Source organism: Mauremys reevesii, linkage group 25 (assembly GCF_016161935.1).
Source record: "Mauremys reevesii isolate NIE-2019 linkage group 25, ASM1616193v1, whole genome shotgun sequence".
NCBI lineage: Eukaryota > Metazoa > Chordata > Testudines > Geoemydidae > Mauremys > Mauremys reevesii.
In genome coordinates this window covers 18489820-18517084 of record NC_052647.1, presented here as the reverse complement: position 1 = coordinate 18517084, position 27265 = coordinate 18489820, and the positions used below count along the sequence as shown (strand labels likewise).

The window sequence follows — 27265 nt, the reverse complement described above, 5'->3', positions numbered from 1 at the left end:
ACACATTCATATCGAAACACCTTTGTTTTGCAGCAGGAAAATAAAAACGATTCGCCTCTGAAAGCGAAGCTCCGTGTCTGAGCACTCACTGCTGGAAAATGAGGCGTTAGATAACCCTGTTGCTGGGTCGAAGCCGATCAGCGATGCAGACTCCCATCAGTTCCATGGGAGTGTTTGAGTTCAGTGAGCGTTTAACAAGTTCATTTCGACACCTGCCTGCCAGGAATGTCAAAACCATTAAGGCGCTCAACTGATCACTGCATTTCCAGGCAACCCAGCCCAGATCCCCCAAAGGATAAAAGGGGCCAGGCTCCGGTGGGGTGTTCACCAGAAGGCACCGCTTGCCAACTCCGCTCCTTTCCCGCAGCAGCGCTGATATCTCCCGCCACGATGAGCTGGAAATCCGGCAGCATCCGAAGTGGAGGTGGGAGCAAGGGCTTCAGCACAGTGTCTGCTGTGGTTCCAAGTAGCCACAGAGCCAGCTTCAGTTCGGTCGCCGTGTCAAGAGGCGGCGGAGGTTTCGGAAGGCTCGGTGGCGGAGGCAGTTTTGGCAGCAGGAGCCTTTATAACTTAGGGGGCACTAAGAAAATTTCCATCAGTGGTGGGAGCAACCTCCGGAGTGGATTTGGGGGTGGAGCTGGTGGTGGCTTCGGTCTTGGCGGCGGAGGTCATGGTGGCGGATCTAGCTTTGGCGGGGGAGCTGGTGGTGGTGGGCTCAGTATTGGTGGTGGAGCCACTGGGAGTGGATTTGGCTTTGGTGGCAGTGGGCTTGGTTTTGGTGGCGGTGGAGGCTTTGGTGGTGGTAGAAGTCCAGCAGGATTTGGCAGTGGCAATTCACCTGGCATGGGTACCATCCAAGAAGTGACCGTCAACCAGAGTCTCCTGGCGCCACTGAACCTGGAGATTGACCCAAACATCCAACAGGTGCGAAAAGAGGAGAAGGAGCAGATTAAGAGTCTCAACAACAAATTTGCCTCTTTCATTGACAAGGTGAGAGTTTATCAGAAACTCCGGTGATGGGAATGCTGTGGGAAAGGGCAGATAGGTGGAAAGGAACGGAAAAGGCATGTTTTCATATTTGGACATCTACAAAAACCCATGAGTCAATAAGTCTCTCACCCGGCAAATGTTTCCTCTTTGCACTGATTGATTCAAATCTCCCAGTAAATGAATGTGCTTCTAAATAGCTACGAGAATCCAGATTTCTCAGTGGTTAACATTGGAAACTGAACAGACAGCGACTTGATTTGCTTGACCCCCAAATGCACACAGGGTTGCCCAGAGGATTCAGGGGGCCTGAGGCACAGCAATTTCGGGCCCCCTTCCATAAAAAAAAGTTGCAATACTATAGAATACTATATTCTCGTGGTGGCCTGGGGCAAATTGCCCCACTTGTCCTCCCCCCTGGGTGGCCCTGAACGCACACAGAAAGAGGGAACACGTGAAATATAGATTGCAAAATTCACCACTATTTCATTAATATTTGTAATCCCTTTTGGGGACACAATTTGAAACGTCAGTGAAAAATGTTATTCATCTCTAACTTGGGCATTTCCTCTAACACTCACCTTTCTGCTAAGGCTTGACCACAAGCTGAGTCAGTTTTCTCTCAGTCACTATTTAAGTACAACTCCATGTTTCTGTATTGAGGTCCTTACTTGGGTTTACTCAGGAAAAGGCCATTAAATGGAGTACGCCTGAGTCAAGACTGAGCCCAAAGCAAGGAAAACTGGAGTAAGCCAATACTTAGCAACAGAGGAAGTTAAATATCATTACGCCACCTACAAAGATGAGGAAACTGAGGCACAGAAGTCACACAGACGGTCAGCGATAGGAATAAAACCCAGATCTCTTGCCTCCCAGTCTATATTGTCCTAGCTAGTACATCAACCTGCCTCAGGAAGATTTGCTTGGCTAAAGACTACGTTAATGTGAGAGACCCTGAGGATCTGGCCCGTTGTTTTTGAGAAAATGTAGGGGTTAATTTAATACGTCCTCTCTTGTCCCCTGAACTGCCAAGTTACTGAATCTCAGGTGTCAACCTGTTTGCGAATATCTTCCATTAAATATCTTTTGCCTGTTGGGGTTCAGGTCCGCTTCCTGGAGCAGCAGAACAAGGTGCTCGAGACCAAGTGGACCCTGTTGCAGGAGCAGGGTCAGAAATCCAACTCCAACAAGAATAACCTCGACCCCCTCTTTGAGTCTTATATCACCAACCTGAGGAAGCAGCTGCACAGCCTGTTAAATGAAAGAGGGCGGATGGAGGGAGAACTGAAGAACACGCAGGACCTTGTAGAGGATTTTAAGAACAAGTAAGTGAATGTTTAACGGAAGGACATTGAGCCGATCTGTGCTGAATTTTATACTCTACAGTCGTTCCACTTTGGGAGGTGGGTATCAGGTCCCTAACTGTACAGTAGCTTCATTGTGATAAGGGCTAGTGGATAAAAAGTAGATGGAACGGTTTTCTGTTGGAAAAAGCAGTCAAAAAGTTTCATGGGAACATGTTGATTTTGACGAAATGTTCAACGGAAAAGCGTCAAAATGAATTGTTTTGACTCTTCTTTCATGCTGATAACGTTGAAATGTTTCATTTGGACTTTACTGTTTTGTTTCATTAACTTTAATGGTAGAATGATTTGAACTATATATTATAGTTCACATTTTACAGACACATATTTAAGATAAAAATATCATATTTTAACATGATCTGCACAAAACAATCTGGTATTACCGGAAGACAACCGTTCAATGTTTCACATTAACTTTTTTCAGAATTTCTACACTGAGAAAAATGTCAAAATTCCAACTTTCTGTTCTGATTCAGAGTGACAACAAATTTTGAAATGTCTGAATTTCCCCTAGAGGAGAAATTCCAGTCTCGAACCAGTTCAAGTTGTGCTACATTTTTTTCATGCTTACAGCAGGCATGACCAACACACATGGCCGAAATCTTAAGCCTGCACATGTGAGTTTGTTAGGGACAAAAACCCAGGAGACGGAGCATGTTTGCTGAGGAGATGTATGGAACACCATGTGAGTCTAGTGGCTGGCGTACATAGAATGTTTATGAGTTTTCTACTACTCCAAACAAATGTATTAATTCCATTAGTTTAATCAGCACAGGCTCATGCTTTAAGATCTGGTGTTCAGTCCTTGCACACGACATTCCAGCAGCATCAATACTGTTGCAGGGGAAATTAAAACATCCTGCAAGCTTATAGAGCACAGCTTTACAGCAGCTTTGCAGAGTGCATGTGGAAAGAGAGAGGAGGTGAGACCACCAGGGTCAATGCCAGTGGGCCACGAACACACACAGAGATCGAGCTGCATCCAGATGTGAATCTGAGTTCTGTAGCAGACTGGACCTTGAAAGCCCCCCTGTCTTCCCCTGCCAAAATTTTAGAGAGGTTGAAAATATGGATCATGTTGTGAAGCTAAATTTTGAAGCGAAAACCAGTCGCTAGCCTGGACTGCAGCTAATGAAGATAGCGTCTAAAAAGATTTTCTTTTTTCTAAACATCCATATTCCCGTTTTCAAACCAAAAATTCAAAGAATCAGCATGACCAAAGGAAGTGCAATTTGTAAAAAGCATTACCCTAAATTTCAGTAGAAAAGACAATCATGCTACGAGAAAGGTTGCCAGGTTAATCTTAGAAACAGGCATTTGCAAATGGGAGCTCAGGCAAGAAATTCTTGCCTTCCTGTCTCTCCTATTCCATGAGTGAGGTCTAGCGCTGCCTCCCCTCCGTCCCTACAGGTACGAAGATGAAATCAACAGGCGCACCGCGGCGGAGAACGAGTTTGTGGTGCTCAAGAAGGTGAGCCGTGCCGAGATCGATTACAATTTTCATGGTGTTTGCGTTATCGAAGGCTGAGATTTTCAAAGGCGCCTGAGAGAGCTTGGTGTCTATATCCCATTGAAATGCCTCCTTGGCCCTACATGGGACAGTTGTCCCACTAGGTCTTCCAAGGGGGCTGGAGGTAGCATCTTGTCCCCCACTCCCACCCCCCTGACACTATGCTAGAGCTGGCCTGGATCTGGCAGAATGCCAGCATTTCTGAAGGGTAAGGGAGGGATTGTGAGCAGACCCCCAAATATTACCTCCATGTGAGCTCAGCTGGGTAAAAATGCACCCAGGGCTTTACGCTCTCCCTGTCTTTGGCCCAGAATGCTTCAGAGTCCTTCCCCTATAAGATCTCTGCAACCCCTAGCTGAGCTTTGTCCTTTCAAAGTCAGCAGTGCAATGAAGTGTCAACTTCTCCAGCCCACATAGAGCCAGGATGGCCACTTGATCTTCACCCCTAGGCAACCCTTGGCTTCTTTTCTGGGCCAGCCAAGGCCGCTAGGCTGCAGCTGTGACTGTGCTTGCTGTTTCTCAGGACGTGGATGCCGCCTATATGAACAAGATAGACCTGGAGGCCAAGGTGGATGCGTTGATGGATGAGATCAACTTCCTCAGAACCCTCTATGACACGGTATTGCTTCTTCTCGGGGCGTCTTTGCTAGGAAATTAAACACGGCCTATGTTCATGAGCAGGCTTAACGTGGGAGGGAATCAAGACCACCACAGAAGGTGGTTTTGTCCATTGGATAGGCCATTGGGCTGGCAGTCGGTAGACCTGGGTTCTGTTCCGAGCTTTGTGACTTAGCTGCTGTGTGATCTTTCAGTCACGTCATTTCATTGCTGTTTTGTCTACTTTTATAAGAAGGTCTTTGGGGCCAGGTCTATCTCAGTCTGTGTTGATACGGTGCCTGACTCAATGGGGCCCTGACCTTGGCTGACGCCTTTACATGCGACTGCAATATTCATAAAAACACAGATGGACTTTCTCCTGATTTGCACCTGTGTACATAGAAGGAGAATCAGGTCCAGCATTTTTAAAGGCAGATGGTGGCTATCTGGACATTTTTGCACTAGAGGTGACTCAGGCGCCCATGTCCTTCTGCAGGAACTGGCCCAGCTGAATGTCCAGGTGTCCGACACCTCCGTCATCTTGTCAATGGACAACAACCGAGACCTGGACCTTAGCAGCATCGTGAACGAAGTCAAAGCTCAGTACGAGGACATTGCTAACAGGAGCCGAGCCGAGGCTGAGTCATGGTATCAGATCAAGGTGAGTGGATCTACAAACGGAGGAACCCGGATTCTTCTCTGGGTGTTCAATTCTTTTAAAACAGTGCACAGAGCTATGCAGTTATTGCTGCCCCAATGAGTGGCTGCTTAGTTAAAGTGCATGGCTGGGCATTAGATTGTGTATATATATATTTTTTTTGCTCTTGTTTCTGAATATTAGTTCGAGGAGCTGCGAGCCACTGCTGGGAAACACGGCGATGACCTGCGGAACACAAAGGGAGAAATCTCAGAGCTGAACCGGCTGATCCAGAGGTTACGGGCCGAGATTGAGAATGCAAGGAACCAGGTAGGAACGGCTCTCACTAGAGACGGGAGAAGACAGAATTGCCTACTCCTGTCTCCCAGTTTCCTGCCCCCTGCCCCACTCTGTGAGGATGTATAGCCACACCGGCTGCAGTCAGTAGAGGGCGACATATCACACGTAAGTAGTTTCATTCCACCCTGCAGAGGGCAGTGGTGTGCATGCGTGCTCACACACATACATATCAGCCTTCTCTCCGGGCACTAAATCATTCTTACTAAGCCAGAGACTCAGCCTTCACAATAGTTTGTACGCTGCAGAGATGGCCATAGCTCAAAACGTTCCAGCACAAGACTTAGCAGCAGTAAATATAAATCAGTCACCACCCTCTGACTGGATATTGTGCCTCAGTGGCATAGGCCAGATTAGTGGTGGTGATGATGCAGAAAAAAGCTGCAAAGACTAAATCTCTACAGAAATGTACAGGCCAGTCACCCCTCGGGTGCTAATAGCAGCAAGGACAGATAGGAGCCAGCTCTCTGCCTGTGAATTCTGCACTGTTAAAGGAGAGAGGGAAAACACAGAGAGAAATGGCTGGTAATTAAAAGGAAGCCAACTCCCTTCCCCTGCAGTGCGCCAGTCTGCAGACGGCGATTGCGGACTCGGAGGAACGTGGTGAGCTGGCTGTCAAAGATGCCAGGATGAAGGTGGCCGATCTGGAGGATGCTCTCCAGAAGGCCAAGCAGGACATGGCCCGCCAGCTGCGGGAGTACCAGGAGCTGATGAACGTCAAGCTGGCCCTGGATATCGAGATCGCCACCTACAGGAAGCTGCTGGAGGGAGAGGAGAGCAGGTGGGTGCGAGATAATGAGCATGATCATAATGCTTCTGACTCATTGAGATACAGCACTCTTCATCTACAGCTCTCAAAGCACTTTTCAATGGAGGCAGGGGAGCATCTTTATCCCTATTCTACAGACAGGGAAACTGAGGCACTGAGAGTAAATTGAGGTACACACAGTGGTGAGTCTAATATAAATTCCTAGATAGAGCGATAGTAATGTATGCACATAGAGAGAGAGAGAGAAAGTTCTATATGCAGATTGATATAGCAATTCAGGGTAATGTAGATGGAGGAATGTATATGGAGGATGGATGGATGGATAGATGTGTATGCATGGGAATAGCTAGATACTTCCTTTCCCAAGGTTACCTAGCAAGCCAAAGGCAGAGATAGAATAGAACCCAAGTCACTTTATTATTTGTATTGAAGTCACACTAGAGGCTCAAATCCGCAATCAAGAGCCCATTGGGCTAGGTGGTCGACAGTCCCTGCCCCAAAGAGCTTACAAAGTCCTTGCCCAGAACAGGAGACAAGAGGTGGACACAACAAACATATGGAGGAGGGACCACAGGGAGCAGCATCTCCTGACTCTCAGCCCAGCACGCGGAGTGGCTAAGCTTTTGCAAAATTACCATGGCTCTGTTGGGGGCTGGGTTCCCTATTCAAGAAGGATGGATGGTACAGTGGTTAGTGTAACCTGCAAATTAGGAGAATCTGGTCTGGTTCCCTGCTTTTACGGCACCGTTCTCCTGTGATGTTGAGCAGTTCACTTAGGGCCAGATTTTTAAAGGTATTTAGGCTCCACGGACAGAAACAGACTAGCCTCCTAGGAAAACCTGAAAACAGATGGTCTCGATGGACTAGATGAATACGATGGTCCCTTCTGGCCTTTTAGTCAATGAGTCTTTGAAGATCTTAGCACCGCAAAGTTGCAAATGTGCTGGAAAAAGCAGCTGTGATAAACTTCCACCCATCTTTACAGGGGGAGGGATAGCTCAGTGGTTTGAGCATTGGCCTGCTAAATCCAGGGTTGTGAGTTCAATCCTTGAGGGGGCCATTTAGAGATCTGGGGCAAAAATCTGTCTGGGGATTAGTCCTGCTTTGAGTAGGGGGCTGGACTAGATGACCTCCTGAGGTCCCTTCCAACCCTGGTATTCTATGAATAATGTGACATCTCAACCTTAAAAGCCAAACTTTGACTTTTGTCTGCCTTTCCCCACAGGCTGTGCGGAGAGGGCGTCATCCCTGTCAGCTACTGTGAGTATCTTTCTCCTGTCGGGAGCAGCGTCTGGGCTTATGTAACCCGTGCTAGGCGAGTGTGGGTATTTGCTCCCTCTATGGCTGGCCCACATAAGCTATTAAAGGGTCTGCTCCTCTCCCTAGTTACAGGGTCTATCCCCAGTTCATTTAGACACCTATGGTCTATTGATTTCAATGGGGCTTGGGTGCCTAACTATCTCTGAGGCTCTGTGGCCTAGTCTTTTATCTCCAGTGGTGGGCAGAGGCCCACGCTTTTAGTGCCAGAAGGCCCAGGTTCAATACCCAATTGTGGGCCCAGCAGGTAGGGTCGCCAACTTTGGTTGGGCGAATTCCTGGAGGTTTCATCACATGAGGTAACCTTTAATTAAAGATTCATCTTTAATTCCTGGAGACTCCAGGACAATGCTGGAGGGTCGGCAACCCTACCAGTAGGGCCAGTGAAGAGTCCATGTTTCACTGGAACCGAACACCTGATTCAACCGAGCGTCTGACCAGGCTGTGGTTTTCTTGCAGCGGTGGTCAGCTCTAGCGCTGTAGTTGGTGGCGGAGCCGGTTTAGGAGGAGGATTTGGCGGCTTTAGCTCGGCAGGAGGCGGAGGAGGATTCGGCTACGGAGGTGGAAGCGGTCTCAGTCTCGGAGGCGGAGGGTTCGGCTTTGGAAGCGGAGGTGGCTTCGGAGGGGGCAGTGGCTTTGGCTATGGAGGTGGCAGCGGGCTGAGTGCCGGAGGAGGAAATTTCAGCGCCGGAAGTGGGAAAGGCACTGGGGTGGGAACCAGCGCGGGCGTGAAAATTGTCTCCAAAACCTCTTCCAGCAAAAAGACCATTAAAAGTTAAGCTTGAGGAATTCCCCACAGCTCAAGTAATAGATATACCACCCCCCCAGCCCACCCATGTATAATTGCCTCTTGATACTAGCCCCTGCGGCAACAATCCATCACTTTGCCAAGAAAACCCCTGTAGCATCTTGAATTCCTTCAGCCACCCCTTTTCTAATTCTAGTGTGAATGACCTCGATGTGCCTGTTTCTTTGGCTCCTGGCATGGTAGTTCTTAAGCATGCGGGTCTTAATTCAGGAAAGCTGTTAAGCATGTGCTCAAGTTAAGCATGTGCTTAAGCATTTTCTAAAAGGGACTTAAACCCATGTTTAAAAGTTAAGACTCTGCTTAAGTGAACAGGGGCCTTTGTTGCATTCCGTGCGACATGAGAGGTTGTCAACATTTTCAAATCTGGCACCCAAGCCTAAGAACCTAAGGGAGAAAATTTCAAAACAGCCAAATGGATTTAGGAACAAGTGTCCCGTTGAAAGTCCTTAGGACTCATGCTCCTAAATCTCTTTAATGCTTTAGAAGATCTCTCCCAAAATCTATATGTAGACTCCTAAAATAAGTGGCCTAAGAGTCTCAGATGCTGAGCAGCTGCAATTGTTGAAGTCAATGAAGCTGTGGGCACTCGGCGCTTCTGAAAATAAGGCCATGTATGCAGAAGCTGAATATCGATTAAAGTTGTGAAACTGACTTTGGATAACTGTGTTTGCAATGTTAGCTACAGCCACGCTGATTAGATTTACAAATGGCTTATCAAATACTAATCCTTGTGCTCTTTTATTGAAAGGAAAGTTTACCCCGTGGTGTTACATTTTCAAAACTAAACCAAAGGCAAACATGAGATTTGCCACACAGTTTACATGTAGTCTTGTGGTCAGGTGTTATCAAAGGCTAGAAGTACAAATGATCAGATCTGTTTATTTAAGAGCTCTGGTTTTGATTTACTGAGATTAAAACAAAATTAACCGGGGCAGGGATTGGTTTCCAAGAGAACAGTTATTATGATTTAATATTTACACTGCCAAAAGGCTCCTGCTAGACTCAGTCCAGCCTTGTGCTAGGCACCATGGTTAACATTTTCAAAAGGGTCAGAGTGATTTAGGAGCTTACATCCTCTTGGCTTTCCATGAGAATTAGGCTTCTAAGTGATTTAGGCACTTTTGACAAATTTAACCTGTATATACACATAAGACAAGGAATGGGATTTTCAAAAGCCCCTAACTCAAATTTTCAAAAGTGCCTAAGTGACTTAGGCACCTTAGTGCTATTTTTAAAAGTGACAAGCATTTGGGTTCTAGATCCTCAAAGGTATCTAGGTGACTAACTCCCATGGAAATCAGTGGGAGTTAGATGCCCAAATAATACCTTTGGGGATCTAGGCCTAGAAGCCAACGTCTCATTGAAAGTCAATGGCATATAAGCTCCTAAATTCCGAAGTAACTTTTCAAAATAAGACCCAAGCACCAGATTTAAGGGATTTAGGCACCTAAAGATGCTCATCGGTGCCTGGTGGGATTTTCAAAAACATTTAAGTGCCTAACTGCCTATGGACTTAGGCACTTTTGAAAATCTCACTAGATGCCTAAAAACCTTTAAAAATCTGGCCCAGATTCCTAACTCCCATAGGTGCGTTTGAAAATTCCACCTCAGCTCTCTGCACTAGAGTTTCTACGATGTTGAAAGAGAAATACAAAGAGAGAGAAAGTGGATTTGTGTTTAAAAAAAAAACCTTTAAGAACAGTTAACTTTTCCAACAGGGCAATTTTAAGTCTGATTAATTAGCTATTAAGAATGAATTAAGAAAATTATAGTACAATTCTTAAAACACTTATGTGGAAAATTCAAGCAACATATACAGCAGATGGGAAGAATATCTTTGTCCGAGGGGGTTAGACTTTGATGTAAATTACACTGATGTAAATCAGGAAATATGTCCCTTGGTCTCAATAGAGTTACTCCATATTTGCAATTGACATTTGAATCTGGCCCAGGAGTACTAGATAATTTTATTTTATATTGCACTTCTTGTGAGTATAGTCATCAGTAGCAATGGTACCGCAAAAATCTCCAGCACTGTGTGTTTTAGCAAAAATTTATCTGAACAAACCATCTTCATGTGTACTATCCAGTTTATAAATACCAGGTTTGCCATGAAATTCCTTCATGTTATTTTTTGTCAGTGCACCACTAAAAAAGGCTACAGATTTCTACGCTTCTTCAATAATAATGACAAACAATTATTATACTCCCTTTTGACTTTTTGGTATGTGTCCAATAAAACTGGATTGTATTTACAACGTGTTGCTGCCTATTTTTACAGAAGAGGTGAATTTATAGTACAAAATATTTCTGCACCATCTTTCACAGTAGAGGGATGTATTTATAACAAGGAAAATGGGATTTCTTTTCCCATGGCAAATGTTTAATGTTCGTCAAGCACATGAAAATTGAAAAACCGAAGATTGAGCTGACTTTTTTTGTTGTTATTGTTTTTACCCAAATATTTTCAGTTTTTGGCAACTGAAAGCCAAAACACTTCCGCGAAAATGGAAAAATATTTGGCTGAAAACTGAAAAAACTTGGATTTTGGGTTTCTGATCAAAAATTGTCAAGGAAAGTGAGTATTTTCTGGAAACGTTTTTATTTCACTGAAAATGCACATTCCATCAAAACGACGTTTTGAGCAGCTCTACTAACTAGCAGAAATAATTTTGTTGAAAGATTTCGAGGAAGGTCTATTATGGCCTGATCACAGTGGTCTCCTCTGGCCTTAGAAACTATGGATCTATGTTTCTATTTCTGCATTTCTTAAGGCACAAGATGAGAAAGATACATTCACTGAGTTTTTTGGTGGCTTTGGGGGAAATAACCTGAATTCAGGTTGTGCAGCTGTGGGGTTCTTTTGCTGGAACAAAGCATAAAACACCTAGATGCATCGGTAGACACGGAAGGTGGAATATTCTAGGGCAGTGATTCTCAACCAGGGGTACACGTACCCCTGGAGGTATGCAGAGGTCCTACAGGGGGTTCATCAACTCATCTAGATGTTTGCCTAGTTTTACAACAGGCGTAGCTTGAAGATGATGTGGGTTAAAGATCATCTCAGTTTCAGTCTAACTTAAAGCTGGTCATTACCAAAATCACTGGTGCCAGATGCTGATGTCAGTTACACCCATGTATATAAAATGTAACCCCATTATGATTTCATTAGTTGTTGTTGTTCTTACAATACGATGCAGAGGTCCCAGCTGAGGTCCATTGTAACAGACCACACTCTACAAACACATAATAACAAGAAAGAAAGTAAACATAGGCACAAAGACGGAACACGAATGCCCAGGGTCACACAGCAGGTGAGTGGTGGAGTGAAGAATGAAACTCGTCTCTTTGGAATCCCAGTTCAATGCCCCTGGTTATTAGACCACAATACCTCTTAACGATCTGGTCCAATCTCTCTTTGTCAATTGAGAAATGCCTTACAGACAGACATTGGGCCAAATTCATCCCTGATTTACCCCAGTGCAAATCCAGATTAACTCTGAAGTCAGCGCAACTGCTCCAGATTTAATTGATGACAGAATCTGTCCAGTTTTCTGGTGAATACACAATGTTGCTAGAACACATAAATGTTCAGAAGCAGAAGATGACTAATTAACTCTGGGCACAGCCTCTTTGCAAACTAGGCTTCTTTGGGAATAAATCATCTTGACATATAACAACAGCGAAAGAAACCTGTATCCCAGCAGCACAAACAACCCCGCAGGGCTGGGAGACGCTGGAATTCACTGTCTTTCCAGGAGAGCTTTCCTCTGTACATGAGAGCAAGATCTCAGGCTGGGAGGAAAGTCTACTGAACTAGAAACCTGATTTGGAAAACTCCATTTGAATGTTATAATATTACAGCGAAAAAACCCCAGTCATTTTGCTCAGCCCAGAAATCTGAAAGCTCAGCATAGACAAAGTGCGATATGTTTGCATATAGAGGGGGTGCAGCATCAGAGAAACAGGAAGGGGAAAGTTACTGGGAGAAAGGAATGCCAGGATTCCCGTCTCAGCTGCCACTTCTGGGTCATCTAGGACAGGGTAGGGCACAGCTTTGACGTGCCTCAGTTTCCCCCACGTGTAAAATGATGATAACGATCTTGTCCTTTGCAGAGGTGTTGCAAGGATTTCATTGCAGTAGTTAACATGCCCCACCCTGGGAGGGGCAGAGCATTTTTATCTCCCTGTAAAGCTAACGGGAGCTGAGAACACATGGCCCCTTGCAGATCCGGGAGTAGATCCACCAGCCGGTGGCAATTGTCATGACCAGTTGAGGAGCTGCCCCCGGGACTTGCCATTTGCAAAGTGCTTTTGGGAGTTTAAAGTGCTACACGAATGCCAAGTGAATTCAGTGTTCTAGCAGACTGAAATATAAATGCAGGGGTAAATTTTCATACCAGGGGTCCTAAAGTCAGTCCCCTAAAGCCAGGTTTAGGGACCTAAATAAAAACAACCTGATTTTCAGAGGTCTGACTTCAAGCTCCCATTGAAATCAGGGATTGGTGTCATGCAGAGTGAGCTATAACAATCCGTCCCTCTTGCATTTTAAAAGGCCCTTCCTTAGACTGTCAGTATTTTTGGACCGGAAGCATCGTTTTGTTCTATATTTGTACAGAGCCTAGCGCATTGGGGTGCTGAGCCATGGGTGTGCTATTGGAACACATGGTATTAGTTTGTCATTAATACCCGAATGCCATCAAGCGATGAATAAAGCAAATATACAAAAGGTATAAAACCAAGACAAGAGATTTTCAAGTCTTTTTTTTTTTCCCCGCCATGAGCCTAAAAATATTAGGACTGATTCTTCTCTCACTTAAACAGGTGTAAGTGACTTCATTGAAGTCAAAGGAATTACACAGGTGTCAAAAGAGAACTAGACCTAATGCTCCTTGGTAGGATGCACCACACTTGAGGTGTGCTGCAAAAACGACACCACAGACGTAGATGGAAGTAGAAGCAACCAACTGGCCTTCTGGATGACCTCACTTCCTGCTCCGTGCCTCGGTTTCCCTAAATGTAAAAAGAGGATAATGATACTGCCCTCCTTTGTAAAGTGCTTTGTGATCTCTACGCTTGGAAGGATTAGGGTTTTTATCAGTGAATGTCAGTAAAAGCCAACCAACAAACCAATATTTTGATTGAGAATCATCAGAATTCACAGATCGGCAAAGGACGAAAAATGCTACTTCAGAACTTATTAGAGTTTGATTTAAGGTTCTTTACTTTGCCCGTTTAACCATGATAAAGCTTTCACTTTTTGAAGCTCAATGTCATTAAAAAACGATTGTCCCCCCGCCACACTCTCTGACCTCCGCACAACTTCCTACCATTCCTGAACTGTAAACAAATAAAAATATGGCTTAAACTCCATAATTTTGTGCAACTGAAAATTTAAACTGTTTAAAAATGCCCAAAAGTAAACATTGATAGCGGACAAATTTATATAAAAAATAGAAATCAGAGTTTCCCAGGCCTAGCTATAGAAAAGCCAGGTATTATTATGAGGCAAACCGACATTGCTGATCTTTTAGTACCATGCCCTGCTAGCCTGATTTATGCAGTCATCCTCGCTTGTGATAGTGCAGATGGCAAAAGGTGAGTAAAGGTTGACGCTCTGCAAAATGACCGGCTAATTTATGTTGGAAAGAAGCGGTCTACATTGCGTTCTTTGCTCATGCAAATGTTCCACTGCTGGGCCAAATCGAGCTCACGCTGGTGACTCAATTTACCTCAACAGGCTTACTCAAGCGAGTAAAATGAGCACGCTTTGGCCCTAAATTCATGACAATATTGCCTGAGTGAGGACTCAGTATGCACTGTGTGACCTTTCCATGCATAAGTGTCTCACGTAGGGTGACCAGATGTCCCGATTTTATAGGGACAGTCCCGATATTTGGGGCTTTGTCTTATATAGGTGCCTATTACCCCTTACCCCCGTCCTGATTTTTCACACTTGCTGTCTGGTCACCCTAGTCTCACGCCGCCAGTTGCTTTACATTTTGCTACTCTTTGTAATGACCCAGTGAATGAACATTATTTGGGGGTAACATGCATATTTAGACGTTCCAGTGTAGAGTCATTCATTCATTCAAATAAAAATGAACATTTGATACTTTTTAATTCAAACTTTTCACACTGTGGTCCCGCTGGCATAACTTGGCATTGCTCCACTGGAGTAAATGGGGCCAGATTCCCACCTGGTGTAAAAATGGATGTAGCTCCATTGAAGTCAATAGATATACGCCAATCTACACTTGCTGAAAATGTATCCCTTGCTGTTATGGGAAGGTACCTATTAATCTAAGACACTTTGGGCCTGATTCTCCTTTCCCTTGCGCAGCTTTTACATCTGTATAGGTCCACTGACGTCAGTAGACTCCCAGCTTATGTTGGTACCAATGAAAGGAGGATCGAAGTCTTAATATCGTCCATAAAGCCAATGCATGTTGGAATGGACAATGCATGTTGGAATGGACAATGCATGTTGGAATGGAATCCATGTTGCTATGGCAATGTCTGGACAGATCACATGGGAGCTGATGGCATTATCTTTGTCGTAGATAACGTTACATTTTTAAATGTAACCTCCAGATATGCAAGCAACCAAATGCGTTCTAAATTCTACAATCCCATGATTAGAGCACCCCCTTGCTACAACTCAGCCTGATCCCTGCCACTGGAGGTTTAATTAAATGATTATTTTCCTGATTTCTTACCTGAATGAGCTTCAGGTGCTAATGACTCACATAACTGGCAATAAGCAGCAACAGGAATGCTGGGGGAACACACATTGTGCAAACATCAGATTTTCTGACTGCAATTAAAAAAAATCAGTTTTAATCAGTTTCTTTCAAGTTCTCAGCAAAGGAAACTAGTTTTGGAACGTTATCACAGAAAACAAGCCATGATATGATGATGATGCCCTTAAGCTTCTAATTTTGGATTCATTATCTCTGCTGGCTGCTCATGCACCCAACTCTGCAAAAAATCCAGCTCAAGACAGGGTCTGAGCTGCCTGCTTTCCTTATACAGAGCAGTATCTTACTTTGCCAGAAGTCCCATTGAGGCCAACGGAACTAACTGCATAGCGAAGGTACCATTCCGGATGGACGCAGTTGGCAGAATCTGGTTTAGGAGTAAGACCACTGGCCAAGATTTTCAAAAGTTTCTAGTGATTTTCGGGGGCTTGCACGATTTGCGATACCTTCCAGGGGACTGACTTTCAGAAACTGCTCGCCGAGAATTGGAGCCTCCTTAAACTGACTCAAGTCGTGCACCCAAAAAACAAAGTGACCAAAATCAAACAGAAACTTTTGAAAATCTTGACCAGTACGGTAAGTTCCAACAGCTCATTTACCGGAGTGAGGATGTGCAGCAATGGACCTAAAACCAGAATGCTGAGAATTCCACCAGCAAATTTCACTACTGGGCACTGATGACTGGAAACCCCCTGTTGAACATCGTGATTTTGCAGATCAGCAGGTGAAAAACAAGCGCAATAAAAACACAGCCTCACTCCCTTACCTTTAGAATTGGCCCTGACTGAGAAGTCCAGTAGAATTGAATAGGAAATTTTACCCTTTCATAGGTTTTAAAAAAAAAAATCCTATAGAATTTAATAGATAATTCCATCCCTCCTATCTAATTCCATAGGTTGGCTCAAACAGACTGTAGACATCTCATTATGTACCAAATTCCATAGACCATATCCTCAGCTGGGGTAGCTCCAGTAACTTAAAGGCTGAAGAGTCTTTCTGACCCTATAGAATTTGAGTAATTTCTATAGACCCCTACTGAGTTCATTCCAGTTCAGATCTATAATGCTTTTCCTTAGGGGGCAGGAAAAGACCTTGATAATGCTCCCTAATGTAGTATAGATTTTTTTTTTGAATGAACATCATTCAAAAAAAATGTAGCCTCATTCCACAGTTCTGCAACAGAGTCTCTCTTGAAATGTGGGGCGCTTTTGACTTGTTGTTTGGTGCAAGGATTAGTTGGCTTCATCTTTGAAAGCCATTTCAACAGCCATTTGCAGCTCTGTTTGCCATAGCCGAATTAAAGCTCAAAAAGCTTAAGGCTAAGATTTTCCAAGTTGCCTGGAGGCTTTGCACACCCAACTCCCACTAAAATGATCAAGAGTTGGTCATCTAAATTCCCAAGGAGCCTTTGAAAATCTCTCTCTCACACACACACATACTCGCACAGCAGTGCTGTAATAGCTGAAACTGGCATTACTGATGTCTTTAGGTATGCAGATTTCTAAGCAGATTGTGGATCATGTCCTCTGCAATAAGAACTTGCAGCCCCTTTGCAATGTAAGAACCATCCCCCCCAGCCCTGCAAAGACTTGAGCGGGGAAGTAACTTTACCGGTTACAGTCAATTGCATTGTTCACGTTAATAGAGGAGCTGGTGTGGTCTTTTACAGATGCTAGCTCTGGGATAGTGGATGCTCCAGGGACTAGTCCTGACACACATGAGTAGCCTCTTCATGCCAAATCTCATGAGTCAGTGTTTCAGAATCAGGCCTACAATCTCGTTTAATTAAAAAAACAACAACCCTCCTTTGCAAGGACAAGTAAGTGCACTCCGTTACTTTCTTGCCCACAAACAATGCATTTTTTCAAAGCCAGGCTGCTACCTAGGTGTGTTTGACAAGACAAGTTGCTGCAAGGTACATCAAGCCCATGAATGCAGCGGATTGTCTCTGCATCCCTGCCAAGTGCTCCAAGCAGATAAAAGAAGCGGCTCCCTGCTCTCACACCAGAGGGGTTCCATCTCCTTCACTCTCTGCTCTTCTCCTGCAGCACAGCTTCTATTCCCACACTTTGCTCTCCACTCTTAGTTTTCAATTGAACGAGCCACCATGAGTCGAATCTCCATGAGAAAATCAACAAGCGGGGGTGGAAGCAAGAGCTTCAGCTCAGGTTCTGCTGGCTTAGGCGGAGGTTTTGGTGGTGGTGGTGGTGGCAGAAGCAGCTTCAGCTCGGTCTCTGTCTCTCGAGTTGGAGGAGGAAGAGCTGGTGGCTTTGGAGCTGGTGGCGGTGGCGGTTTTGGCAGCAGAAGCCTATATAGCCTAGGTGGAAATAAAAGAATTTCCTACAGTACCGTCGGCGGAGGTCTCCGGAGTGGATTTGGTGGTGGTGGAGGATATGGTGTTGGTGGAGGAGCAGGCTTTGGTTACGGTGGTGGAGCAGGCAGTGGTTTTGGTCTCGGTGGAGGTGGAGGTGGCGGCTATGGGTTAGGTGGTGCTGGCGGTGGCTATGGGTTGGGTGGCCCTGGGTTCGGTGTAAGGGGTGGCCCTGGGTTTCCCGTTTGTCCACCTGGTGGCATCCACGAAGTGACCGTCAACCAGAGCCTCTTGGCGCCGCTCCACCTGGATATCGACCCGGAGGTCCAGAAAGTGAAAGTGCAGGAACGAGAACAGATCAAGACCCTCAACAATAAATTTGCCTCCTTCATCGACAAGGTGAGCACCTGTCCTGAACCCACAGGCTGCAAAGTATCTTCTCTGGATAGTTCAGTGTCTTCAAGAAAAAAAATTGAATGCTATCATTTCCCATGAGCATGTGTTGTCTGGGCAATTTCTGTATTCGCCATGGTTTATCCACAGGCAGCAGATTATTAGTATTAGGAGAAATTGCTGATTAAAAACCAGGAATTTTTCTTAAATCTCCTTGTCACAGAGACTTGCTGGGGGGTGAGCGGGGAGACAATACATTGTTTTGTTTAATCCTTCTCAGCTACTGTAATTCGGTGGAGCTCCATTGGACTCAAGGGGGTTACATTGATTTAAAGTAGTCGTGAATCTGGATCCAGACTTTCAAAGATATTTAGGCACCTAAAGCGAGGTGCCTAGTGGGCTTTACAAAAGTACCCAAGTAGGTAGGCGCCTAACCTGCTTAAGTTCTTTTGAAAATCCTGCCTGCATCTTTAGTTACCTAAATGCCATTGAAAATCTGGCACCTGGTCCCAAAATTCCTATATGAAAAGTATCTGTCACATTCTCCCTACCCCCATCTCTCTCTCTCTCCGCCCTGAACTAAACAATCAACCTTTTTCTTGTCAGTGATTTTGTGGATTGTTTGAATAGGTTTAAGCACCTGCCTGTGGGTTCTGTTTTTTCCCCAGGTCCGATTCTTGGAGCAACAGAACAAAGTATTGGAGACCAAATGGACTCTACTGCAGGAACAGGGTCAGACGACTATCAAACGGAGCCTGGATCCTCTTTTTGAGGCCTACATTAATAACCTCAGGCGGCAGCTAGACAACCTCTTGGGGGAGAGAGGAAGACTGGATTCAGAACTGAGGAACATGCAAGACATGGTGGAGGATTTTAAGAATAAGTAAGAAAGTCTGCATTAAAATCTATGCCAAGCCAGGCATTTCATACTGTATTGAGCATCAAAATGCCTTACACTGGCATCACGTGGCATTTGCTACTCTCAAAGCAGATGCTGAGCCGGATTCTGATCTCGGAGCATCTGGCTCTAACTCCATCATTGAAGTCATTGGAGTTACTCTAGCATAACTGAGATCAGAATTTGACCCACTGATTTGTTAAAAATAAAACAGCAGAGGATTTTAAAATTCACATTCACAAGTATAGTGGATGTGCAAAAATTTCAAAGGCACCAAAGTGACTTAGGAGCTTAAGTCCCATTTTCAAAAAGTGACCTAGCGCTTAGAACGAAGACCCATTGACTTTTGATTTTCAAAACTGACAGTTACTTAGGTGCCTAAATCCTAGTGACTTTCCATGGGACTTAGGTGCTTTTTAACATTTTACCCTTATCTAAAATGCCTTCTCTCCATCCCTCATATTTACAAGACACTCTTAATCCTTGCAGCCTATAAAGCATTAGGTAGCAAGACTGGCAAAGTGCAGATCTGAGAAAATTAGACTTGAGGGTCAGAAAAGTTTAGATAGATGGATGGAGATAGATAGATAGATGTGTTTTTAGGAATTGGCACATAATATTGCATGGTGGCATGGCATGAATTGGCTTCTAATATTCATTTGTGTTTCTTGTATTTGTATATTTCATTGGCTTTTTTAATGGTTCAAAATAATACATAGTCTGTTTTACGCATTATACTATGGTTTCTAGAGGATGGAAATACTGCATGGGAAACAGACCGTGTCTTATTTCAAATCCCTCTTCATTGCCTCTTTCCTCTCATTCCCATGCCAAAATCAGGCACAGAGTTGGCAAAAGCCTTCTGGAGACATCCAGATCACGTTTGCCACAGCGCGGTCAAGATAACGCTTCCTTTCTCCTATCTTGCCAAGACCCACCCTGCCTCTTTGATTTAGCCCTAAGCCATGAAGTTTCACAGAAGCATATTTTTAGCATAACGAAGTGCTTTTGCAAAACTCCAGCTAAAAGATCTTGGAATAAATGATACAGTTTGTTAGACAGGCTGATTTATGATGTATTTACAGGCATTTCCATGGCAGTTGCATCTAAAGCAATTAGTGACACTTGATAATGGGCCCCGATCCTGCAAAGATTTTGTCCACATGCTTAACTTGATGCCTGGTGGGTAGCGCCATTGGTTTCAGCTGGGACTACTAAGAATGCAGAAACTTAACCATGTGGGTGATTCTGTGCAGGTTTTGGGTGAGTAACCAACCAGTAACTACCCTTACATCTGGGGCTAGATTTTAAGCAGGTGTGTCAGTTCTGGACTCTGTACTACTTTTCAAATGTAGACCCCTTCTTTCAGCAAGCGACAGCTAAAGAAAATCAATGGTATTTATATGGCCCCAGGTTGTGCAGCATCTGAGCAGCACGCAGTTGCAAACGTATTTATCTTAACACCCCCTTGAAAGGGGGCAGTGCTAGTACCCCTTGTTAAAGATGGGGTATGGAGGGAAACATTTTCCAGAGCTCCCAAGGGATTTAGGCGTTCCGGTCACTTTAAAATGTCTGACTCCATCAAAGTCCTACAGGAAGTTTGTAGCTGAGCAAGGATTTGAACTGAGGATTCTGACCTCAGGTGCTCGCTCGCATGCAACACACTGGATCATTTCCTTCTGAGGCAGTTGTAGGAGAAATGCTACAGTTAGTCACTTCACGATGTGGATTCTGCTACCACAAGACCTGGTACCACTAGCTAAGCTTGGAGACTCAGTGGAGAGATTTTCATAAGCACAGGTTGGATCTAGGCACCCAACTCCCATTGAATTTCAGTGGGAGTTGGGTCCCTAACTGCTCTGGATTTAAAATCCTCCCCCCCCCCCCACACGGCCCCTATCATTTGGAATAGGAGTGACTTGCACCATAGAAATGTAGGACTGGAAGGGACCTTGAGAGATCTTCTAGTCCACTCCCCTGCACTCAAGGCAGGGTCCGTGCCTTCTCCGCTAGTCACTCAAGCGGACGGGTCCTGATCTAGCACACTCTCTCCTCTCTCCCAACAGATATGAAGATGAAATCAACCGGCGCACAGCTGCAGAGAATGACTTTGTGGTGCTCAAGAAGGTGAGTAGCCCAGTGTCACTCACGGGCCTGAGTCCAAGAGGTGTGAGGTACCTGCAGAGTCCAACCAATGCCAGTGGGAGCTGTGAACCCCCTCCCCACCCCACCCCCCAGCCCCTGCGCGATTGGGAGAATTACAGCTCAAACCAGAATGTTTAGCACTACATTGTGGGCGAGGTCCTCAGCTGGAGTAAACCGGTCTGGCATCATTCACCTTGGAAGTGAAACCCCCCGAATCAGGCCGGAGAGGAAGAAGGCTTCTTCCCTGCTGGTTGCATGCTTGTTACATGAAAACAATGGCCAGTGGTATGCCTAGTGGTAAATCTAGTAGCCCCATCCTTACCCTCGTGCACCCTAAACCTTTGCCACCCCCAAATCCAGGGCTGCCACAAGGCACTTGGCACCAGCTGCCCAGGAACTGCAGTCAGAACTACCAGGATGCCCCTTCCCAGCTGGAGAGCTGGCTGCCCTCTTCCAGTAACTCTCCTTGCTTGCCCTCCCATCCCTCTGCCCCCTGCCCCACCCCAATCATCCCTGCACCGATTGGAACAACACGGCCCCTCCCGCCTCAAGGGGCACTACCTCACCTAGGCCCATCCATGGCCACAGAAGAAGGGACCAGCCTTGCCCTTTAATGACACATTTTAAAAGACCTTCTACGTCGCGATGCAGCGGCCGCTTAGACAATAACACTCTGAAAAGGCTGATGGCAGCGGACGGGTGGGTTTTTTTGCTGTGTTCAGCCCTTTGGCTGACTCTGTCGCTCATCAGGGTGTCCGCGACTTTTCTCTTCTTTCCTTTAGGATGTGGACGGCTCCTACATGAACAAGGTCGAGTTGCAGGCCAAAGCAGACGCGCTGCTGGATGAAATTAATTTCCTGAGAGCTTTGTTTGAAGCGGTAAGCATCGGTCCCCCACTCTTTTAGAAACTTAGAGAGTTCCCCACCCTACTGCACCAGGCACTGATGACTGGGGATGTGTCAATCTATGGTCTTTGTATGGTCCCCTTTAACATGGAATCTGAGCACCTCATAATTGTCAGTGTATTTATCCTCCCAACACCCCTGTAAAGTAGGGAAGTACTATTACCCTCATTTGACAGATGGAAAACTCAGGCACAGAGACGCTAAAGCATTTGCCCAACGTTGCACAGAGAAGAGAATTAAACCCAGGTGTCCTAGGGTAGCGCTTTAACCATTGTACCATACTTCCTCTGATAAGCAAGCACTAGTAGGTACTACTGTAACAAACCCCTCATCATCCATCAGCAGCAGGGTTTGAATTCTGAACCTGCCACACAAATTGCTACTAGTCAAACAACAGGACTGGCTTCTCTATTGATCCCAGTGGTTGATGACTCAGCAGCAGACAGATCACGAGTCATGGAGAAAAATCAAATAAGAGAAGGGACAGTCTATCCCATACATTTGGAGCTGGTGAGACATTTTCAAAACCCCCCTCCCAAAAATTGAGTGTTCACCAAAAATGAGATTTTTTTTTTCCTGTGGGAAAATGTCGTTTTTGACAAAAATTTTCAATGGTAAAATTCCCTAACATTTTTTTTTGTTGGTTTAATTTTGCTTTTCGGGTAGGGTTTTTTAAAAGTCCCCCAAAGGAATGGTTTTATTCAAATTAAATCAAAATGAAAAAATCCAAACCCTTGGTTTTATTACATGTTGACATTTTCCACACCAAAAAAAAAAAAGTTAGAACATTTTAAAGGAAAAATTGTTGCTCAACATATTTCTTGGAGGAAAAAAGGCAGGTTTATGTCCAGGTCTATTATTACTTATTAGCTGTATTATGGTAGTACCTAGGAGCCACAGTCACGGACCATGACCCCACTGTGCTAGGGGCTGTACAAATGCAGAACAAAAAAGCCCCTGCCCCAAAGAGCTTGCAATCTAAGTATAAGACAAGAGGGGAAAGGCGGATACTGACAGACAGACATGGGAGCCCAAGGAAACAGAGAGACACAAAGTGGATGGACAGGGATCTCAGGACACCAGCTGCCTCACGGGTGTCAGCTCTACACACAATGCAAATGACCCAGGCTTCGTGTCTCTTGTAGGAACTGAGCCAGATGCAGCAGCAGGTCTCTGACACCTCCGTCGTCCTGTCTATGGACAACAACCGAAGCCTGGACCTGGACAGTATCATCCGGGAGGTCAAAGCGCAGTACGAGGAGATTGCCAACAGGAGCAGAGCTGAGGCGGAGTCTTGGTACCAGACCAAGGTGAGGACTGAAGGCCAATAATGTTCTTGGCTTTTTAAATTCCTCTTCTCTACTGCTTGCATTCAGTTCCTCACACTGCACCACGGAAGCCAATGGGAGCTTTATCCTTGACTTAGACGGGTACATGACAGAGGATGGATCACTTGATGGTTGCCTGTTCCGTTAATTCCCTCTCAAGTACCTGCCGTTGGCCACTGTTGGAAGACAGGACACTGGGCTAGATGCACCTTTGGTCTGACCCTCTATGGCCATTCTTAAGTTGCACCAGGAATGAATTTGGCTCATTGCACCCAGTAATAACAATAGTAAACTACTCTGCAGAGATTTTCATCATTAGTTTGCAAAACACTGAACAGTGGCAGATAAGTATCATTTTAACTATGGGGAAACTGAGGCAGGGACCGTTTAAGTGACTTGACACTCATTGCCCAAAGAGTCAGTGGCAGAGCCAGCATTAGAAGCCAGGTCCCGTGGGGTGCGAGGCCGTGTATGCTTTCTTTATTGTAGTAATTGCAAGTGTGTCTTTGCTCTATACGCAACATTAAGAATAAGTGGAAAGACATTTGGATTCCAAGTACTGGGATTACTAATGCTAGACAGACACACAAGGCCCGGCTGCATACATAAACCTTTGTCCTGCTAGTGTCCGGTGGCTTCTGCCATACAAGACATAGGGCTCCCAAACTATTTAAATGGATACTATCCAATTCCTCAACACTGCAGTAAGTAATGGGTCATGTTCTCCCTCCCCCACAACCCTTATGTCTGAATATTTAGTTTGAGGAGCTGCAGATCTCCGTCGGGCGGCACGGTGATGACCTGCGCAACACAAAGGTCGAAATTTCCGAGACCAACCGGATGATCCACAGGCTGCGGAATGAAATCGACAGCGTGAAGAAGCAGGTAGGGTGGAGCCTCTCGTTACCTGGGGCAGGCTAGTGGTTGGGCGTGAGGCACAGGCCGGGGCTCGTGCGCTGAATAACGGTTCGGCTGATGGGTTCGGAGCAGGGAGGTGGTTGAGGGTCTTCTCGCTTTGTAAGAAACGGTGATGCCAGCCTGACGGAAGCGTGCACGAGACACTGTGCATTGCACACCGAGCACTCATACTTGCAAGGCCTCCATTGCCATGATATCTCAAATTGCTAGCCACTGGCCCCTCCTTTTACTCAACTCTTCTAACACTCAGTGGTAACTTTCTGGTGGTCCACGGAGCAGTTCTCGGCTAGTTCTCTAACCACTGGGCCATCCTTCCTCTCTCTTCCTCTATTAAAAACAGTGAAGCAGCTCAAGTTTACACCAGCTGAAGATCTGGCCATATTATTGCCAGAGGGACTCTACCCAAGACACAATACAATACACAATAAGCTTGAGAACCACTGATTTAGTTGGGGTTGGTCCTGCTTTGAGCAGGGGGTTGGACTAGATACCTCCTGAGGTCCCTTCCAACCCTGATCTTCTACGATTCTATGATATTGAGAAAATATCTGTTTGCCCCTTACTCACGCTAATGTGATTCACGTCAATGGAGGGGCTGATGATTTACACCATTGTAAGCGAAAGGAGTCTCATGCCCATTCCATTCAGCGAAATTACTCCTGGTTTGCAATACTGTAAGCAAAAGAGGAATGACACCCATTGGCTTCAGTGGAGTTACTCCCAATTTACCCTGGAGCACGCAAAAGAGAATCATGCCAATAGCGTGACTCCTGAGTTGCATCTGTGCAGGAGAAAGAGAATCATATCCATTGACTTCAGTGCAGTGGTGCCTGGTGCATGCAAAAGAGAATCGTATCAACTGACTTCAATGGAGTGACTCCTGATTTGCACAAAGGAGACTCATGCTAATTACTCCAGGTTTACATGGGCCTACATGCCCAGAGTAAGCTTTCACTCTCACATTTGGTCACCCCATTAAATAATAATCACACTTCAACGTTCCCGCTTTGCAGTGCGCCAGCCTGCAAGCGGCCATCGCCGAGGCCGAGGAGCGCGGCGAAATGGCCCTCAAGGATGCCCGAGGGAAACTGTCTGAGCTGGAGGATGCCCTGCAGAAGGCCAAGGCAGACTTGGCCCGCCAGCTGCGGGAGTACCAGGAGCTGATGAACGTCAAGCTGGCCCTGGATATCGAGATCGCCACCTACAGGAAGCTGCTGGAAGGAGAGGAGAACAGGTGGGTGCACGATGCAATGATACTGCAGCCTTGAGGCACGGGAGCAGCTCCATTGCTCCCCTGAGAGCAGGAGGCGAGATTGGAACCCTATGCGGTATAATTCAGGGCATGTCTACCCAGCAACGCCGAGGTGTGACTGCAGAACCCGCGCGAGCTCTGACTGAGCTCACTTGCTAAAAATAAGCCACAACGCCTGGGCAGTGACGGGGCTCCACATTTGAGTACACACCCGGGCTTGGGCTCAAGCGGTTAGTTCGTACTGCCGTGGCTTCACTGCTATTTTTAGTAAGCTGGGTTGATCAAAGCTGCCTTGGGTATGTCCATCTACACATGCGGCAATGACACCTCCCAATTGCAGTGTAGACATACAGGCAACGAGGGCCAGAACAAAGTCGACGTGGTAGTGTGAGCAAATAAGGTGCCTTCCTTCATGTTTGCACAGTTCCTAGCACATTGCGAGTGACTCCGGAAATATGTCCCAGTAATGAGGAGAAGAAGATAAAAAAGACGGTAAAAGTGCCCTTGTAATTGAAGCAGAGATGGGATAAGGAGCTGCAAATGCAATCCCATGACCATGAGCTAGATTAGATGGAGACTGATGTGTGATGTTCGACTGACGTTCAGAGTTTAAAGATGGGAATCAGCTGCAGTGGGGGAGGTCTAGGTTGGATATTAGGAAAAACTTTTTCACGAGGAGGGTGGTGAAGCACTGGAATGGGTTACCTAGGGAGGTGGTGGAATCTCTATCCTTAAAGGTTTTTAAGGTCAGGCTTGACAAAGCCCTGGCTGGGATGATTTAGTTGGGGATTGGTTCTGCTTTGAGCAGGGGGTTGGCCTAGATGACCTCCTGAGGTCCTTTCCAACCCTGATCTTCTATGATTCTGTGACTCCTAATGCTGGAAGCATTCATAAGGCTGAAAATCTAGCTGACAAAACGATATGTGTGAGGCGGGCTGGAGACTATTCCCTCCTTTTCCATTGTTTTCATCAGCATTCTACATTTTTTACCTAAACATTTCATCTGGGCTTTGAGCAAATGTCAACTGGCTCCATAGCTGGCTGGAAAATGGGAGGGAGAAAATGCACCAACATTCAGATAACTTCCAATCTCCCCCTTCCCATTTTTCCATGGCCTTAAAAAAGTTTTTCCCTGAAATTTCCAATCCTGAAAAATACCGGTCGGCTCTAACAAGCAATGGAGCTTGAATTTTCAAAGGGAGTAGGTAAGACCCTTTTGAAAATTCCAGCCTATGATCCTAAATCAATTCAGACTCAAAATAAGGTGCAACTTACCTAGGGTCAGGGTAGATTCTCCATCACTGTAGGTCTTTAAGTCAAGACTAGGGGCCTTTCTAAAAGATATGTGCTGGCTCAACCAGGAGTTATGGATGCAGGAATCCCTAAAGGAGTTTCTCAGGCATGGGTTATCACAATAGACAAGCACAATGGTCCCTTCTGACCTTAATGTCTGCAAATCTATCTGTTTTGGTCATTGTGTCTATGAACTGAGGGCATCACTTACATCCTTTCCTTCCTGTCTCTCTCTTCCCTAACAGGCTGGCAGGAGAGGGAGTTGGACCCGTGAGCATCTGTAAGTGACTCGACCTCTGACCTATCACTGGTTTTTCCAAATGAAGCTGATGTGTGGGTTTGGTTTCCCTCTGGAAACCACAGAGATCTCACTTGTTGTGCTTGTCGTTTTGCAGCAGTGGTCAGTTCCTCGACTGGATACAGTGGCGGAGGCAGCCTGGGAGGAGGATATGGAGGTGGGCTTTCCCTGGGAGGTGGCGGAGGAGGTGGCGGCGGCGGCTACGGTCTCAGCATCGGAGGCGGGAGCGGATACGGCCTTGGCGGCGGCAGCGGTGGCGGATATGGCTACGGAAGCGGGATGAGCGTTGGAGGTGGTGGCGCTTTCAGCTCTGGAAGTGGAAGAGGCCTGAGTGGAAGTCTGAGCTCCGGAGGGAGGAGCAGCTCCAGCGTGAAAATCGTATCCAAGACCACGACCAGCAAAAAATCCATCAGATAA

At 45.8% G+C, this 27265-nt stretch overlaps 1 protein-coding gene across 1 annotated transcript; it reads left to right on the top strand.

Moving 5' to 3' along the window:
* Positions 1-318: 318 nt before the first annotated feature.
* On the top strand, positions 319-27265 carry LOC120391258. The gene is made up of 21 exons (XM_039514739.1): positions 319-990; positions 2092-2312; positions 3762-3822; positions 4385-4480; positions 4955-5119; positions 5300-5425; positions 6013-6233; positions 7447-7481; positions 7998-8312; positions 13881-13944; positions 15382-15442; positions 15561-15683; positions 17194-17817; positions 18480-18694; positions 20776-20836; positions 21637-21732; positions 22905-23069; positions 23847-23972; positions 25019-25239; positions 26796-26830; positions 26946-27265. Exons 1-21 carry the CDS (start codon positions 391-393, stop codon positions 27263-27265), a joined length of 3951 nt encoding a protein of 1316 aa, XP_039370673.1. The 5' UTR covers positions 319-390.

Excerpts from the sequence above, each read along its gene's own strand:
- LOC120391258 (XM_039514739.1), top strand. The coding sequence starts at position 391 with ATGAGCTGGAAATCCGGCAGCATCCGAAGTGGAGGTGGGAGCAAGGGC. Across the intron at positions 2,313-3,761 it reads GTAGAGGATTTTAAGAACAA|GTACGAAGATGAAATCAACA; the intron begins GTAAGTGAATGT and ends CCGTCCCTACAG. Across the intron at positions 20,837-21,636 it reads ACTTTGTGGTGCTCAAGAAG|GATGTGGACGGCTCCTACAT; the intron begins GTGAGTAGCCCA and ends TCTTTCCTTTAG.